At 39.9% G+C, this 16,828-nt stretch overlaps 1 protein-coding gene across 1 annotated transcript; it reads left to right on the top strand.

Moving 5' to 3' along the window:
• Positions 1–2,266: 2,266 nt before the first annotated feature.
• On the top strand, positions 2,267–16,474 carry trmt44 (tRNA methyltransferase 44 homolog). Its single transcript, XM_051429138.1, has 11 exons — positions 2,267–2,689; positions 2,777–2,894; positions 4,302–4,521; positions 4,824–4,892; positions 5,256–5,363; positions 5,971–6,042; positions 7,655–7,761; positions 8,119–8,302; positions 9,610–9,958; positions 14,916–15,032; positions 15,833–16,474. The coding sequence occupies exons 1-11, from the start codon at positions 2,353–2,355 to the stop codon at positions 16,069–16,071; spliced, it is 1,920 nt and encodes a 639-aa protein (XP_051285098.1). The 5' UTR covers positions 2,267–2,352; the 3' UTR covers positions 16,072–16,474.
• The last annotated feature ends 354 nt before the right edge of the window (positions 16,475–16,828 follow it).

The following is a 16,828-nucleotide window of genomic DNA, read 5'->3' as shown; positions in this document are numbered from 1 at the left end:
CAAATATAGGTCACCAATTAATAACCATGTGGCAATGTGGTGGAAAATAGAAGTTAAACTCACATTTTTAAACACATTTTACACAAACAAGTGGATTAAAAGTTAATAAACTCAACTGACTCTTTATTAAGTACATCTATTTAGAACAGTTTTAGCTTTAGTTTTAATAATAATAATAATAATAATAATAATAATAAACTCTATTAATTAATAATGTGTAGTCTTTGTGTGAAGCTGTTTTAGTAGTAGAAAGAAGTATAGAAACACCCCATTAAAATACAATTAAATTCAGCAGTCGGCTACTACAAATATCAGCCTCTAAAATGACCATAAAGTTCAGCAGTAGGATTGTTGTATATTGCATTAATGAAGCTATATAAGTGTGGGCCTATAAACCTTCAGCTGCGATTAATAAAATGGAAATATTAAAGCAATTAAATCTAATTTGTTATAGTGTGTTGTTTTCCTTACAGTAATTGATCACAAACATCTTTTTAACTGCTACCATGACTCAAGCTATCCAATAAAACTTATAACTCATGGCGAAGGTACACATTATTACTGTCAATAACATTATTCATTCTCTCCACTGCTATTATGTCTAATGAAACTTGCAATGACCTATTAGTCAAATAAGGAAACTTGAATGGTTTTCTGTCTCAGTCTCTCCTCCATGCCTGCTGTTGCCAAGCAAGTTTGACAGGATTTTTTTCTTTCTCCCATGAGGCTGATCATTTGAATGCAAACTGTGGCGGACCTGTCTGCACTTTGCACTTCCTGGTACAGTATCTCCCACAGTCACTCCTCCCTTCCTGCCTGAATTACTCAACACACAATAGATTTCAGTGGATCAGCCATTCAAAGGACCCTGCAAACAGGAGCTGCTGTGGAGATCTGTTTACACCTCTCGATGCACTTCAAACAAACCTAGATTAAGAAACCGGTGGTAGTTCTGTTTGATGATTGAGAGCTTGAGACTTATAGCAGAATGAAATTGGGTTTTTAGGAATTCACATTAGTTTTTCACAATGCTGCAGCCAAGAGCTTAACAAACAATACAAATAATGACAAGCACAAATGATGACCGGGAAACAAAGCATCAGCATAACTCACAATTCATGTAAGTCATCATTAACCCACCCGACAGGTATTTAGACAGCAACCGGTCATTTCCAGGATTTGATGAGCACTTGATTCTTCAGGGCTAACAAGGAGTGTGTATTTACACTCCTTCTGCTGCCTTAAACCTCTGAGGCTAAAGTTTGTGAGTGTCAGTTTACAGTTTGCAAATGTGTGAAATAATGCACCGACAGATTATTGGCGTTTCTATGGGATCAAACCAACAAGATTTTATAATATTATTTAAGCTTTCAGATCTGCTGTAATTCTCACAATGTGTTTGTCCTGGACAGGGAAGGTGATTAAAAAAGATAAATAAGATAAATAAACTGTGTTGATCCACTGAAGTGAAATGTGGAAGAGGTAAAGTAGAAAAAAAAACCCTCAAATAACAAATAGAGCAAAGTTAGAAACACATTACCTCTAGACAAATGTAATAAACGTAATGTGCAAAACCAGTTTTCACATATTCCAGACGAAATTGACACTGTTGACATATAAATTAAATAAATACTTTTAATTATTTGTGTAGCCTTTTTGTGTGAACTATTCCCTCCACCATCTCTCCACATTTGCGTGTCTATAAGCCCAGTGTGTGTGTGTGTGTGTGTGTTTGTATTTTCGGGCCTGTGTGTGTGTGTGAGTCAAACATTGAGTGAATTTTCCCATTTTGGGATGAATAAAGTTAATCTTCTTCTTCTACTGTTAATAAGAGATATAATCACACATAATGTGAAAATAATGTAGATTGTAAACTTGAGTCAACATGTTACTTCATTACTGATAGTTAAAATGATGAATGTCCTTATTATTATTATTATTATTATTATTATTATTATTATGTGGCAGCCATCAGAGCATCAGTGATGGTGCAGCCTGTACAAGTTGAATGGTTATTTATTTAAAAGACAGTAAAGATTATTAATAAAAATCTACTCTGTCCTCATAACGGATCGATATTGATCACCTATTGGCTGCTGCCCTCTACTGTGTATAACCTGTAATAACGACTGCGACTGCAAACGTCATCATAGCGCGACAACGTTTTTATTCGGCTTATATTAATACTGAAACTCTGATTTGTCAGATTATTTGAACTAAAGTTTACAAGGTTTTATGTTAAAGCAAGAGGTTTTTTTTTTTTTTTTTTAATCTACAAAATAAAAGTCACCGGAAGTTGGTTCTCCGTTTGTAAACACATGGCCTGTAGCTGTCGCAGGCTGACGCTCAATCATGCCAAAACTCTTTGACTTAAAGTTCCCGGGAGGATGTAAGACTCTTCCCGAGGGCTTCTGGTCGGCCGTGGACGTGTGGATAAAGAAACCTCACGTCGTCAACAAGCGTCTGTGCGGCGTTACGGAGACGGAGGGTGAAGATGTGGACCGAGAGGCTCTGCGGTTCCTGCTGCATGAGCCTCAACTCTCCCACCAGGTGTTCTCCTTCCTCACCTGCGGGGTTACACCTGCGCAGACGCACGACAAGGACAAACCCTGGTCTCACAGTGTCAGAACAATCGTCCCTAAAGTCAACTGTTACGGGACAAACGTGCACAGAGAGGTTGTACTCAAAGGTAAGGGTGGATTTTAATGAATGGCTCTAAGACACTCTGTTCTCTTATTATAGCTTGTTACATTTTAATTATTTGTTTTTGTTCCAGACTTTGGGAGACAACAAGTCACCTTTCTTCCGTTTGAAGAGGATTCAGAGGGGCAGGTGTCTCTAAAGAGGGGCAACATTTATCAGATTCAGCTCCTCCATCGGGACTGTGAGACATGGTGAGTGAATAATACTCATAATAGACATTTAATTACATTTATTAAGTCTGAAATACCTTTGTTTTTGAACATGTTTACACAGGATCATTATTTTTCTTGGTTTGGTTTACTGACAACATTATAAAATACAATGTATATGAAGAAATACTGAATATGAAAGAAATAAAAATAGTAAAATGAATCAGCATTCATTCTTGTTTTCTCTTAGAACAACCTGATTAGTTAAAAAGAGAGCCAGCTACATTATAATAAAACAATAATCAAACTGAATATAGTATCAGCAGTGGGTTACATGGACCTTTGTACACGTTGTTTTTCCTCACATAAATACAATGTTCAATGAGCATTAACAAATACTGAGTTACACTATTGGTATTAAAGTTCAGTGGGACTTCACTCTGACTAAGATAAAAGATTAATAATGGAGTAAATCTACCTGGACACTTATTCATTTTTAATAAATGCAGAAAGCTGACACAGGCAGAAAAAATGTTCTTCGTTTAAGTTAAACTGAATACAATGTTGTGCACAACCCTTACATGTGATAAAGGGGCAGTGTTGTTTACAGTAGTGTGTATTAATGTGTGGAGATATCAGCGTTTGTGTGCAGCTGTAGTCTTTATAAGTGGAGCTCACTATCACTATATAACAGTGTAATAACATTATCATTTGAACAGATTGTATTATTATATGTAGCATATGTTATTATTAATATAAATATAACAAGATGAGGTAGATTTAAGTAGCGGTCTCTCTGCTGGAGACTTGTTTTTATTTGTTTTCCTTTCTTTGTCCCTGGAAATGTTTTCAGATTTAAAACTGTGTCTTGCTTTCTAAATCTGATGGATAAAAACAGGACAGAACATAGAGGAAACATTAAAAATGTAACACCGCAGGAAGAGTGTCGGGTAAATAAACAAAACTTGATTTGATCGGAGGGGAAAATGGGAGCAATCTGTGTGTATATCAGAGCCTGATTTACCTGCTAGGGGGTAAAAATTAGCTGCTGGGTGTCTATTAACGCCCCATTTTACTCACTCTCTAGGCAATAGGTGCAGTTATTCTGCTAGAACACTACGGGGGGGAGAGTGATTTGATTAAGCACATTAATTTAGAAATGTCACACAGGGACTCCTGAAGTCAGACCTTTAAGATTAATAAAACAGCACCAACATTAAGGCTTTTATCTTGCCTGTACTGTCCTGTAGTGGCACACGAATCCTCGTTTAAATGAACACAAACCAGTTGAAACACAGTAAGTCTGGAGCTCTGAGTCTGAGCAGCAGTTCCCCACTTAGGCCTGGTTGCTATATCAGTGGTTTTATATATTATTATTGGTTTTTAAATTAGAATTTATGAATTAAAATGATTGTGCACATACAACAAACTGAGCGTCTTTATCTGCAGGGCCTTGGAGCTGCATGCGCTGACTCCAGACGCGTGGTTCTCTGATGGCGTGGCATACCCGAAGCTGCCCTGGCTGTCCACCGACCTGCTGCCTAAGCTGGTGCGCTGGGCCACCGAGTGCAGGAGCAGCGAGTTCAGGAGCACCTTGTCTCTGCTGCCGGTGCAGAAATACAGCGTCATGTACCAGCAGCTGAAGGAGAAGTACAAGGCCATGGTCAAGGTAAAGGTTATATTTAATTTCTTTTAAAAAGATATATATATTTTTGCACATTTCTATACAGCTCTTTACTTGTTTATTTAAATATCCGGCCATATTGTACATATTCTCTTCATATTTTCATATTTATTTTGTCTCTGCTTTTATCTTTAATGATTTTTTTCTATGTTTTATTGTTATGCACCAACTTACAGCGAGTTCCTTGTATGTGAGACCGTGCTTATTAAACTGCTCTGTTGCTTTAATGCTGCTCATATTTATGAGAGATACTGAGTTCTGATATTCTTCTTTCACATGTTGTCTAGGTTTGGCCTGAGGTTACAGATCCTGAGAAGTTTGTCTATGAGGATGTTGCCATAGCTACATATCTCCTTGTGAGTTCAAACCTGCTTGTTAATGTTGTTTTAATCTCAAAATCAATGACTGATTGATCAGTGATACTTGATCTTGAAGACTGATACGTGAATTGAATAACAGTCCTCACTCCTCATATGTGTACGACCACACAAACATGTCCGTATACAGTATGTATGTGTAGGTGATATGTTTTGAGGTCACGCAACCAAAGCTGGGTCAATCAATTTGAGTGTGAATCATGGCTTTGACCCAGTAAATCAGTTCATATGTCACACCAGAGGAAGGGGAAAGGCTGTGTATCACACTGCAGATGTAAACTAGCACGGATGGAAGCTCTGGTGGATGTACAGTAGTATTGAGTTTGTGTCACTGTACTGCAGGTGCTGTGGGCTGAGGAGCGAGCAGAGAAAGGTCTGACTGCGAGACAGTCTTTTGTGGACCTGGGCTGTGGAAACGGCCTCCTGGTTCACATACTGACCAATGAAGGGGTGAGTTAGTTGCTGCGTGAGTGTTGTCCTCTCTCTTGTAGAGATGATTTGTTTTTGAATGTTAATTAATCGTCGCATCCTGGTTAAAAGCCACAGAAAACCACCATGATGTGACCTAGATAGGTGATTTCTGACCTAATAATGTCACAGTGTGTGTGGGAATTAGTTAGTGTGGGAATGATAATCACAATGTTCATTTTCACTGAAAAATAACTATTAAACTCATGATGATGTGACATTTGTTGTCTGTACCAAACAAACATGTTTTCTTACATCTGGAGAACAAGATTCGTAGCCCAGATTATCTCTACAGAACCACATTAATTCATAATTTATTTATATAAACTTGCTCTTGTTACACAGAGCTCTTCCAATTAGCCAAATCTTCAGTGGCAGCTTTAATCAATGACATGGGTCTGCTCGATCAGCCCAGGTGAGGGGATTCAAGTCTCTAAATGTATTAAATCTACAGCGCCATGTCGCCCCTAATGTCCAATCACAGACGAGGACAGGTGTAATTGAAATTACACACAGCGGGTTGATAGTCGGAGTGTGAATGTGGCTGAGAGCAATTAGCCGCTGACCGTCACGCCGTCTTGTGTTGCAGCATCCTGGAAAGGGCATCGATGTTCGGAAGAGGAAGATCTGGGACATGTACGGCCCCCAGACTCTGCTAGAGGTGAGCGGGCTGAGCATGGAGAAGGCGGATTAATTGTAGCCATATTCAGGTTTTTAATTAGGGTTATTATCTTTTCACGTGGAGGCCATATCACACGCGGTAGGTGTCTTTTCATGTGGCGTCGCCCCCTCACTGCAGCTTTAATGCTTCACTTTTAAAACAGGTTGAACTTTTCTGCTGTTCGTATGAGACAGATAGACATTTTACAACGTGAGGAAATCTTTTCTGTTAAAGCACAAAATGGAAGTTCAGTTTCTGACAAAACAATCTTAAAGTCAAGGTCCATTTAATTTGCCATTTTGGAGCTTTCAGTTAGGTCACATGAGCTTCATCAGTAGTTGGACGTTCGCTCTGACGGTAAAAGTTGAGCTCCAAAGTTCAATCGCGACCTCGGAAACCGAACAATGCAGTTTCATGAGCTGATGAAGTTCATGTGATATGATAGAAAGCTCTAAAAACAGCTGCTAATGGACCTGGAGGTGAGATTGTTTCGTCAACTGCTGTTTCCAATGTCAAGATTGAGTTTGAAATTTCAAACACTTCAATTTTAAATAAAGACATACATTTATGAATAAATATATACATCTACATTTAAAATACTCAATTGTTTAATTAAGTAATAAATAATAAGTTATAAACACTCAAAATACATTTCAGATTTCAGTTCTTCTACCAAACATTGACCGGTGAAACTTAAACATAAACCCCATCTTATTATTTATGTAAGTCCTGCACCAGAGATAAGCAATAAGTCGATTAGTTGATCAGAAAATCCATTGTCAACAATTTTGATAATCTTTTAAGCAAATTTATATTTATATTTGTTCAAGCCTCTCAAATGTGAAGATTTCCTGCTTATTTGACAATATATGACAATAGTTTGGTGTTTAGAGCTTTTTGTTTGGACAAAAGCATTTTGAAGTCACCACCTTGGTAGTTTCTTATCAACCAAACAATTAATATGTTAATTGAAGATTCTGAAGATGAATGCATGTCAGTGGCAATGAACATCTAACTGTTAATCTTTTGCAACCAGTAATAAAGCACATTTTTACACTAACATTACATAGAACGGGCAGTGTTGTACCTCAGATACTCTTGTATCAGGGGACTAACACTGAGCTCAGACATGTAAACATACACACATTCGCAGGGAAACCTGCACATTCCTGTCTGCCTCGTGGCCTCATTCATTCATCTGACAACAAGCTGCTGACTGCTTCCATTTCAGGTCATCTATTATTGACAGATTTTTGCAGAGCGGATGTGGCAGACCAATCTTTCCGGGGCCCCTTGGGGGTGCTGTACTCAGTCCCAAAAACTTAATTTGGAAGCTCTCTCTGTGAGGCTGACATGCCTCAGTGCTAGGATTATGTTATTTTGATCATCTAAAAGTAATTTTTTTATGAAGAAAAAAAGTGTTCCAGCACAAAGACTGAATTAGTTTTTATACATTTCACACTGACAGATGTTTTGTGAGATATAAAGATTGACAGGATTCAAAAGTTTTCCTTTTTTTAGACAATTTCCATAAATTGATTGAAAATCAAATCAAGCCGGCGCGCATCTTCCCTGCTCTAAGAAGCTCTTGTGCTTTTTGGGTCTATTTCAGGAAAAGGCAATTACTCCCAGCGAGAGCTTCTTATTCCCGGGTACGGACTGGCTGATTGGGAACCACTCAGACGAGCTCACACCGTGGATCCCCGTTATAGCAGCCAGGCGAGTCATCAGCAGACACAATCTCACTCAGCGGCTCAAGTGCCAGCTGATCTCTCCAATTGGGAATAACATTATGGGCAGAGGGAGGATGTGTGAATATGTGTGTGTGTGTGTGTTTGTTCCTGTGTGACTGTTCACAGCTCTGTGTTTTGTCAGGCGACCACCTGATGGCGATGTTGAGCCTGACTACAGATGATAATCTCTAGGAATGGATTGTTGTTTCCTGTCTGTTGAACAGTTTCAGATTCTTACCTAAAGGAACATAAGTAGCACACAAACTAATTTACCACTGAAGATTTAGAATCACTCATTTTCTTTGGCTCTGGGTGAGAATGTGTCTTTTTGCTCTCACCGCAGGTCTTCTTACTCCTGCCGGTACTTCGTCCTCCCCTGCTGTTTCTTCGACTTCTATGGAAAATACCAGAGACGCCAGTGTAAGAAGTCTCAGTATAAGGAATACATCGACTTCATCGCCGAGGTCAGTCGAGTCAGCGGGTTCGAAACAGAGGAGGACTGCCTGAGAATACCATCCACCAAACGGGTAGGCGTACGCAGTCCAGAGTCAGAACTGCACTCTGTAATCTGTGTTTGTCTTCCTGTATTTTAAGACTGATCTGTAGGCATTTGTCACATTGTGCAATTGATTAAATCTTATCTTAGTTAAATGGAGCTTACCAAGATCTATTTAAGCTATTAGCAACTATTTATTTTGTTCTTAAAAATGACAACATACAAAGAATTCCTTTTTAACCCTGTGACCTATAGTGGTATAAGACACATACAAAAAAAGAAGAAGAAATTATGACAGAAATCATTTTCCACTTCTCTAAGGTTGTGAGGCTTGTGAGAGTCAGCAGAGCCCAACATACCCTGACCTTTAGGCCCTAGAATGGAAAAACCTAGAGCCTACACAGCGTAACTTGATAGTGTTATTAGATCTTTCCACATCCACAGTTTCTAACACTGACTTTTTTGTTATCATTTTTAAGCCTCAATCCCAAACTAAGAAAACCTTGATGCCAATTTCAGGGTTCAGACTTTGTTAAGCTCCACCCAGAGCCGGGATTACTATAAATAATCAATAACAATAATAATAAAATGAACTTCATGCCCCAATTTTCTGCCTAAATAATAACAGAAATTGACTGTTTTGATAATTAGACCTCTGAAAAGAATACATTATGGTTGTAGGTGTGTACTCTAGCATTGCATTGTAACTGGTAACAGAGTCTAATCTGTTGATTTACATAGTACATGTTCACACTGTAGTAACTTTTCACAGTACCGTCGGTGTGCAGAACGACTACACGGTGATAGAATCAGTGGGTGGTAAGAAGTTAAGGCCGTGCGCTGCTTTCTTGAATCGCTAATGCACATGTACCTCATACTGATGAAGTCGTAGGTGTGACTCTGACTTTGGCTGCGTGTTATCTCTTTTGTCTTTTGTCTTCTTTCACCGTGACTTTCCAACAAAGCAGAGATGTCACGAACATATTTTCTTTTTCTTGTACGAGAGTCATTAGATGTTTGAAACGAAATTTGTTAGAAAATAAAATCTGTTCTTGTTCTTTAGGTACAATTGTGCATCCTGCTGTTTCTCCACCTGAGCCTCACTTAGTTTAGACGGACTGAAATAAATAGTCTTTATCGCCCCCAGAGGGAGATTTCTTCTACGGCTGGTAGCCCTTAATGGCTTCAGTACACATGGACACATATAAATATAAGTGCTTTGTCCACATTAACACACGTTGAGGATTTGTATTGTCTACTTTTCTAGTTTCTGGTTTTACAGTCTTCAGTCACAGCACCCATGGGAGTCGTCCTGACATTCAGCTCCTCTTTCTGTAGGTGTGTCTGGTGGGAAAGTCGAGAAACTACCAGCTACCCGACGAGGCGGAGGCAGAGCAGCGGAGAGCTTATTATGTCGAAAGCCGCCAGACCACCACTGGGGTCACAGTTCAAGGGTCAGACATCAGAAATGATGGGAGCTATTGCCATGGGAACAGAGACACTGATAGGACCCCCGGGACCAGCTGGGGAGCCGGGTTCCAGCCCAGAGACAGGGTTGAAACGGTTCGAAACTGCGCCAGTCTCCCGAGGGACTTTGTCGACGGTGTAGTCCTGCAGGTTGCTAATGTGCTTCTGGGAATGACTGAGGATGACAGCAGGGGGTCCTCCAGCGACTGGAACCGAGGAGGTAAACAGCCAGCAGCCACAACAACACCTGAATAAATAAACAAATCACAAGAGTCTCCATGGACATGAGCTGCTACTGAAGTGAACAGGTTCAGATTAAATCCAGTTTAGGACACATTGGATCAATGAGCTTCACAGACAGTCGTATTAATGGGTGAAGGAAGAGATTAGTATCTACAGAAGTTTTCAGGCTGGCTGGCAAACTGAGTAACATATACAGAGGTTGTAATGCCTCCGTTTTCTGCCTTTATACAGTAGGCTGATTACAAGAGAAGACAATACTTAAGAAATACAGATACTACACGCTATGAGGGGAAGATGCAGTATCTACTAGTCTGTTAACGGATTTATTTACATTATTTACAGCCCATAGCTTATAACTAAATGTATTTCTGTTTTGCTAGGTTTCTGTCCTCCTTCTAATAATAGTTATATTGCGGTAAATATAAAAACACATTTACACATTAATGCTTTATATGAGACAGTAACTATCGGCTAAACTAGTTACTTTAGCTTTAGCAGGAGTTTCGCCTGTTTTTTTTCCTCCATCTTAGTTTGATTTAGCTGCTGCCTCATTTAGTTATGAATTACTGTAAGAACATTTAGTTTTAACTAAGGCTAGCAGTGGCTGTCTCTCTGGGGGACGGTGCATTACTCTGAAAACCCAGTAGTTGGAATAATGTCTCATTGGACTCCCCTTAATACGTTAGTTATGTTGGTTAAGTTACGTATGTGATATGATACCAGAAAAGCTAACCAGCTACTGAAATGTAATCCTGTATTTAATAGACACAAAAGGTGAATAAGTGTCTTCCTCAAAATGTCAAACTCCCTCCTTAACTCCATTTAGACTAAATATGTAGTTACTGTGTTTGCCTTTGGAGGGCAGCTACAGATGTAACCTGAATGCCTCCAAAACAACACGGATGAATCACTTCTCACATTTCTCTCAGTACCTATTTTAAAAATATATATTTCTAGGTGCTTCGTGGCACTTTGGCAGCTTCTGCAGCTTCTGAACCTCTCGTCTGATTCCCCCCCCATCATCCCATCTAACCCTCCACCTCCCTCGTCAACACCCCGTCCCCTCTCGGCATCAGTCGGCAGGGCCTTCGTGACACACGCAGCGAAGTCACTTTGAACCCTGTATCTCACCCTCCACCAGCCTCTTCCTGCACCGCACGGTACAGAGAGTACCACGTACGCATCACACACACAGATACACACCGTTTCACTCACACACCGCCCACGCATCACCTTTGTCAACGCCTCTGCACCCCTGCTGCCACACAGAGACACACAATATGAATGAGATAAGGAAATGAAGACTACTATGATTAAAACAGAAAATTCTCTGTCAGGGTGTCAGTGCTGAAATTAAAGGTAGAAAATATGAGGGAGAGCGAATAAAGGCAGTCTGTGACTCTGTATAGAGATGACTGGATGAATAATGCACCACCGTCTATGATTTATGCATGAGTATGCATTTGTATTGAGGTATTCCTACCAGTTATCTGCTGTGTAAGAACAAAGGGTAAATTCAGGGTGAGCCAGCCTATGTCGAATAGATCCAGGGGCGGCCTCGGAGTCATCGAAAGGGCTTCTCTACATTTTTAATGCATCTTCAAAGAGTGTGAGGATTATTGATATTTTAATATCTTAGTTTTTGATATTTAAAGTGATCCTGAAGTAGAATTTTAGTTGTATAACCTCTTGGCTTTAATGTAAGTCCAAATCTTGTTTAACAAATTCATCAGTGGCTCCTTTATCTCTCATTGCAAGTACAAACACATTTTTAGCTCGTAAACAAACATCTTTAATGTATAAAAAAAAGTACAGCTTGTCATCTTTTTAATGTAGCAGCCAGGAAACCTTTCTCATTTTAAACTATTATAGTTTTATTTATTTAAGTTCAGAGTTTGAAACCAATATGTAAAATGTTGACGCAATACCAGCTGTAAAGCTGTTATATATTTCTGCTCTGTTAAGTTAAAATCTGTGTATCTCACATCGTTTTTTGAATAGTTAACGTGTGAAATGTGCCATCGTGTGAAGCTGGCTTCTGTAGCTTTGAGTCGAGTTACTAATTCATACACGCTGTCCTGCTGACTGGACTCACGTAGTTATGTAATCATGCTGAGAACGAAAGGCAGTGTGAAGATGTATGTCTGGCACGCAACCTCAAATCTGGTTTCTTACACGTTTTTTAAGTTGCACGCAGTATCTCATGTAAATGTCCCGTGTGAACCTCTTATATGTACTGAAAAGACACAGCTCGGATGAAAGAGGGAGCGGGTGAGAGTTATAGTCTGTTATTAATGGGTGGGCGCCTCCCATTACACTTTTTACCACTTTGGTCCAACAATCCTTCAGAAGGTCCAGCAGTGAGTTGTACTTCCCAGAATCCTCGTCCTCATCCTTCCCATCTTTACAGATTTGAACTGCACTCACCCGCACTTGGATTACACCTTATTCTTGATATTAGAACTGCAACGATTAGTCAGTTCATCAATTAGTTGGTCAAAAGAAAGTCAAACCATCGTTTAAAGGTCCAGTGTGTAACATCCAGGAGGATCTATTGGCAGAAATGGAATATAATATTCATAGGTGTGTTTTAATTAGTGTTTAATCACCTGAATATAAGAATTGTTGTATTTTTGTTACCTGAAAGGAGCTGTTTTTAAGTACAGAGAGGGCGGGTCCTCTTTCACAGAGTCCGCCATGTTTCTACAGTAGCCCAGAACGGACCAACCAAACACTGTAGTTTCTGCCATTTTATAGACCAGAGCAATTGCTAGAATAATCTAGAAGGTAATTAAATGATTATATCAATATTCTATATTAAGAATATCAGTCCTACATAACATTATTTCGATAATTTGTTTTGTTGCTGTTTTCACATTGTAGAGCCATTTAGAAGCAGTATATTTGTGACAAGTAATGGCTGCAACATCTTCGTTTTTACTATTATTATTATTATTATTATTATTATTATTATGATTATTATTATGAGTGAGATAGCACACTTTATCCCGACTTCTTTGTCTTGTGACCCTTTACACCCAAGCATGCATTGGCCTTGTTGTAATTTTTGTAGTTGCTAAGTGAACCTTGTGCATTTTAATTGGTTTCATTTAATAGTTTTTGAGAGTCCTGAAGAGGTAAAATTGTGTTTCAAGGGAAAGCAACAATTTTGTGTAGCAGAAATATATAATTTTACTCTTCTTTCCCAACTGATTATATTATGACCCTGTGGCGTAGTTCTTCTTCTTCAGGTTGGGTAAAGATAGTAACTACTTTTGAGCTCTTCTCAGCTCTTAATAGCCAATAAAATAAAAACAGGAGCAGCCCTGTATTACAGCTGTGCTCTTGGTAGCTGAAGATGATCCTTTCAATTGTTTTTGCTACCACTCAGCAATGTTAGAGCTAATTTTCTCTACTCAGCCTGATTCTGAATTGGCCTAAGCAGCAAAAACAATCATGCACCACAAGCAATCAATCACTGGCCATCTTAGCGTTTTGCACACGGGACGTTTATCCTTAAAAGAAAAACTGTACGCGGAGCCATTAATAATCGACTGTGTTGGTCCAAGTCCAAGCAGAGTCAACTCTGTCAATACTGACCTTCTTCCACTAATTCCCATTAACATTGTAGGCAGTAAAGGGCAGCTCTAAACTGTGTATTGATATTATATTAAGGCCTGGAGCTCCCTGGCGTCTGAGCTGTGGGACGGCAGTCTGCCCAGTTTCACACTCTGCAGCGCAGGACTGTGCTTGGCCGTGTGAGTGTCTGTGAATGTGGGAGGGTGTTGCATATTTCGGGGATTAACTCAGCAATTTGACCAGCTAAATTAGGATGTATTACAGTGGACAATATGTTTTCTCATGGATTTATTTCAGTGGTGGAAAAAAAAACCTTTTATAAAAACTGAAAACCATCACAGCTAGATTAACTGTAAAAATCATAAACAAAGCTCATCATTTATTTCTTTGAGTGAGTCAACTTATACCAGAGGCAGAGACAATATATTTCACAGTGAAATTCTCTCATATTCAATCATCTCTGAGCCAACGGGGATTGGCCAAAGTGCCACCAGAGATTCGGTGTGGAAGCATGATGAAGATCGCATTAAGACGTCTGCAGATTTAGGTCAAATATTGTTATGAAAAAGGCACAAAGGAGCATTGGAAATCATGTGGTGTGTCCCTCTCCAATATGAGGAGGAGGATTGTCATTTATACAAACCAAAGGTCAGCCCTGATTGAATTCTCTTCTGGGGGAAAAAGGGCAAAGCCAGAAATACCAAAAATCTCATGAAACGGAGCCCAAAGGCGGAGCGCTGTGAGCACAAAGGGGAACGCCATTTATCTGCTTACTATTGGCTTCAACTCGTAGCATACGACTCTGTGTAGGCTATTTCAATATTCCCATCTTCTTTTTTGCTCTTCTAAAATTACTGTCCCAGTGGGGGAGTGACGACAATGACTCACACGCTCTCGGAGCGGCCGGTGGGAGATGCAGCGGTGAAATGCATGCTGGTTGCTCTGACAGCTTGTTGGAGCAGCTTTAATTGAGCACACTTCACAGCCCTGACTAACACTGAAAGACAGTGACTGAGGTGTTTTTTTTTTTTCCTATCTCGCCCCGGTAAAATGTTCTGTATATAGCATTTTGTCACCCTTTCACTCCTGGAACATTTTCACTGAGGACAACGTCACGGCTCTGCCTCTTCTCAGAACAACTGGTGACATCGACTCAAGCCAATCAGCTGTATCGGGTGCTCCTTTCTGACTAGTGATGGATAAAAATGATTTCTGTGCATGCCTGATGCAGCGTGTTAATATATTGATGAATGTAACATCGATAGACCTCCTCCTGCTCCCTTTTGTCACTCTGTTGTTCGCTCTCAACTTTCATCTCTTTCTCCCACCGCCTCCCCTTCCTCCCTCCTCTTCAGGCAGCCTCTCGGTGAGCGAGGTCGCCGGGCTGTTGGAGCAGGAAACCCTGCAGCTGCTGAAGAAGGAGTGCGGAGGCCTGCAGACGCTGCTTAAGAACAACCACCAAGTCTTTCGAGGTAGTTGGGCTACATGTTATATATACATATGTGGATAAATGACGGGGCAAAGTGTCTTCTCCCAGATGGGGTTAAATGCAACTTTCCTCTGAAGGGGCAAAATATTACGAAAAGTAGTTTCAGTGTGTGGAGTTTGCTCAGTTGTCATGGAGATGACTACAGTTTCAAGGACACTTTCATAGATATTGGAGATTTTATTTTATTGTGTATTGGCATTATATTTAGTATCTAAATCAGTGCCAATGACAGTGGATTAGACACAAAGGTATATGAGGAGAAAAATAAAGACTTTAAGAATAATTAAGATAAAAGAAAAAAAAATCATCAAGAAGATAATAACGCTGCTGTTTCTTTACCACTTTAACTTCCCATTTCAGAGGTGTTCTTTTAATTATGTCCTCCAGATTAATATTTTAACAATACTACAGGTTCTTATGGCTATCTTTTTTAAATGTTTAAACTTTGAGTCAGGATTTACTGTCAGTTTCTCTGCGGCGAATGGCGTCAGCCTCTGTTGCCATGGAGAAGAAGCCAGTAGCAAATCAGAGCTGTAGGACAATCTGAGTACTTAGTTGATTAAATTGGGAACAAAACATGCTGAATTTATAGTGAACTGCTTTCAACTGCTGTATGTTTTATCAGCTCTTTATAAATCGCTGTTTGGGAGTTGTAGTTTTATGTACATATACTTGTACATTTTAACTTAAGATATCGGGGTACTCTATAGGACCAGATTTGTTTGTAATTAAATAAAGGAGCACTTTATTCTGAAGAGATCTTGTATTGTCCTTCTCTTTCAGTGGAAGGAGGGAGGGTGTACATAAGAGACTGGCGGGACAGGAAGTCCTCCAGGGCGGATACCAAACGGAAGCCCGTTGCCCCCGGTGCCATGAAAACTCGTCCCTGCTGGTTTTACGACCACCACCCTCAGCGCTGCCCCCTGCAGGCTGAACACTGTGCCTTCGCCCACGGACCTGATGACCTCCGACCCTCAACGAGACCTCTGAAGAAGATAAAAAACGACGCCTTTCAGTTTTGATCATTCCTCCTGAACACTCTAATTCAACTAATTTGTTTAGTTGATTTTTAAATGAACCACTTTTCTAATTACCAGCATTCAGTGGGTCCATCAGCGGTTTAACCTGCTGTGAAACGTCCCCTCATTGATCCCTGCAGCCTCAAAGAGGAAGAAGTTCAGGTGCAGGCAGTTTTATTAATGCGGCGTTGCATCATTTCAGCGTCTTCTTTCATCTGTTTGATGCCTCCTGGTGCAGCTGTAGGTTTCACTGCTGGAGCTCGCTCACCTCGAGGTTATGTTGCCTGCTGAAATTTAATTTCAGGGGATTATTTTTTCTGTCTTTTTATTTATTTAAGAAGTGGACTTGAGGAGTAAAGCTCAGAAAATTGTAGACTTCCTGTATATTAAATGTAATTTCAAGCTACATCTTTGTACTTATTTAAAGATTATCGAGTCTATTGTGGATTTTTTCATCCTGGTGGTTTGTCGAGCACTACTATTTTTCAACTTTTCACTCTGCAGCAACAGAACTTTAAAAGCTTCTATATGCTTCACTTAGACAGTTAATTCACCTCAGACAGGTACTTTGAGGTTCACAGGGAGGACGGAGGATAAAGACCGGACAGCGTTTGAACAAAGTAAATGTTAGCGGTATGAATTATTTGTTGGCAGGAGTTGAGGGGTGAGCTGCGTGTCGTCCCCTCTGGACGGGTGCTCACTGCTGTGTCTCTCCATCACCCTGTGGCTCAAATGTCAAAGACACTAAGGCCCACCCAGG

This window comes from Dicentrarchus labrax, unplaced genomic scaffold (genome assembly GCF_905237075.1).
Source record: "Dicentrarchus labrax unplaced genomic scaffold, dlabrax2021, whole genome shotgun sequence".
Classification (NCBI taxonomy): Eukaryota; Metazoa; Chordata; class Actinopteri; family Moronidae; genus Dicentrarchus; species Dicentrarchus labrax.
The sequence above is the reverse complement of the archived record's forward strand: the minus strand, read 5'-3'. Positions and strand labels throughout refer to the sequence as shown.

Excerpts from the sequence above, each read along its gene's own strand:
- trmt44 (XM_051429138.1), top strand. The coding sequence starts at position 2,353 with ATGCCAAAACTCTTTGACTTAAAGTTCCCGGGAGGATGTAAGACTCTT. Across the intron at positions 4,893-5,255 it reads CCATAGCTACATATCTCCTT|GTGCTGTGGGCTGAGGAGCG; the intron begins GTGAGTTCAAAC and ends ACTGTACTGCAG. Across the intron at positions 5,364-5,970 it reads ACATACTGACCAATGAAGGG|CATCCTGGAAAGGGCATCGA; the intron begins GTGAGTTAGTTG and ends CTTGTGTTGCAG.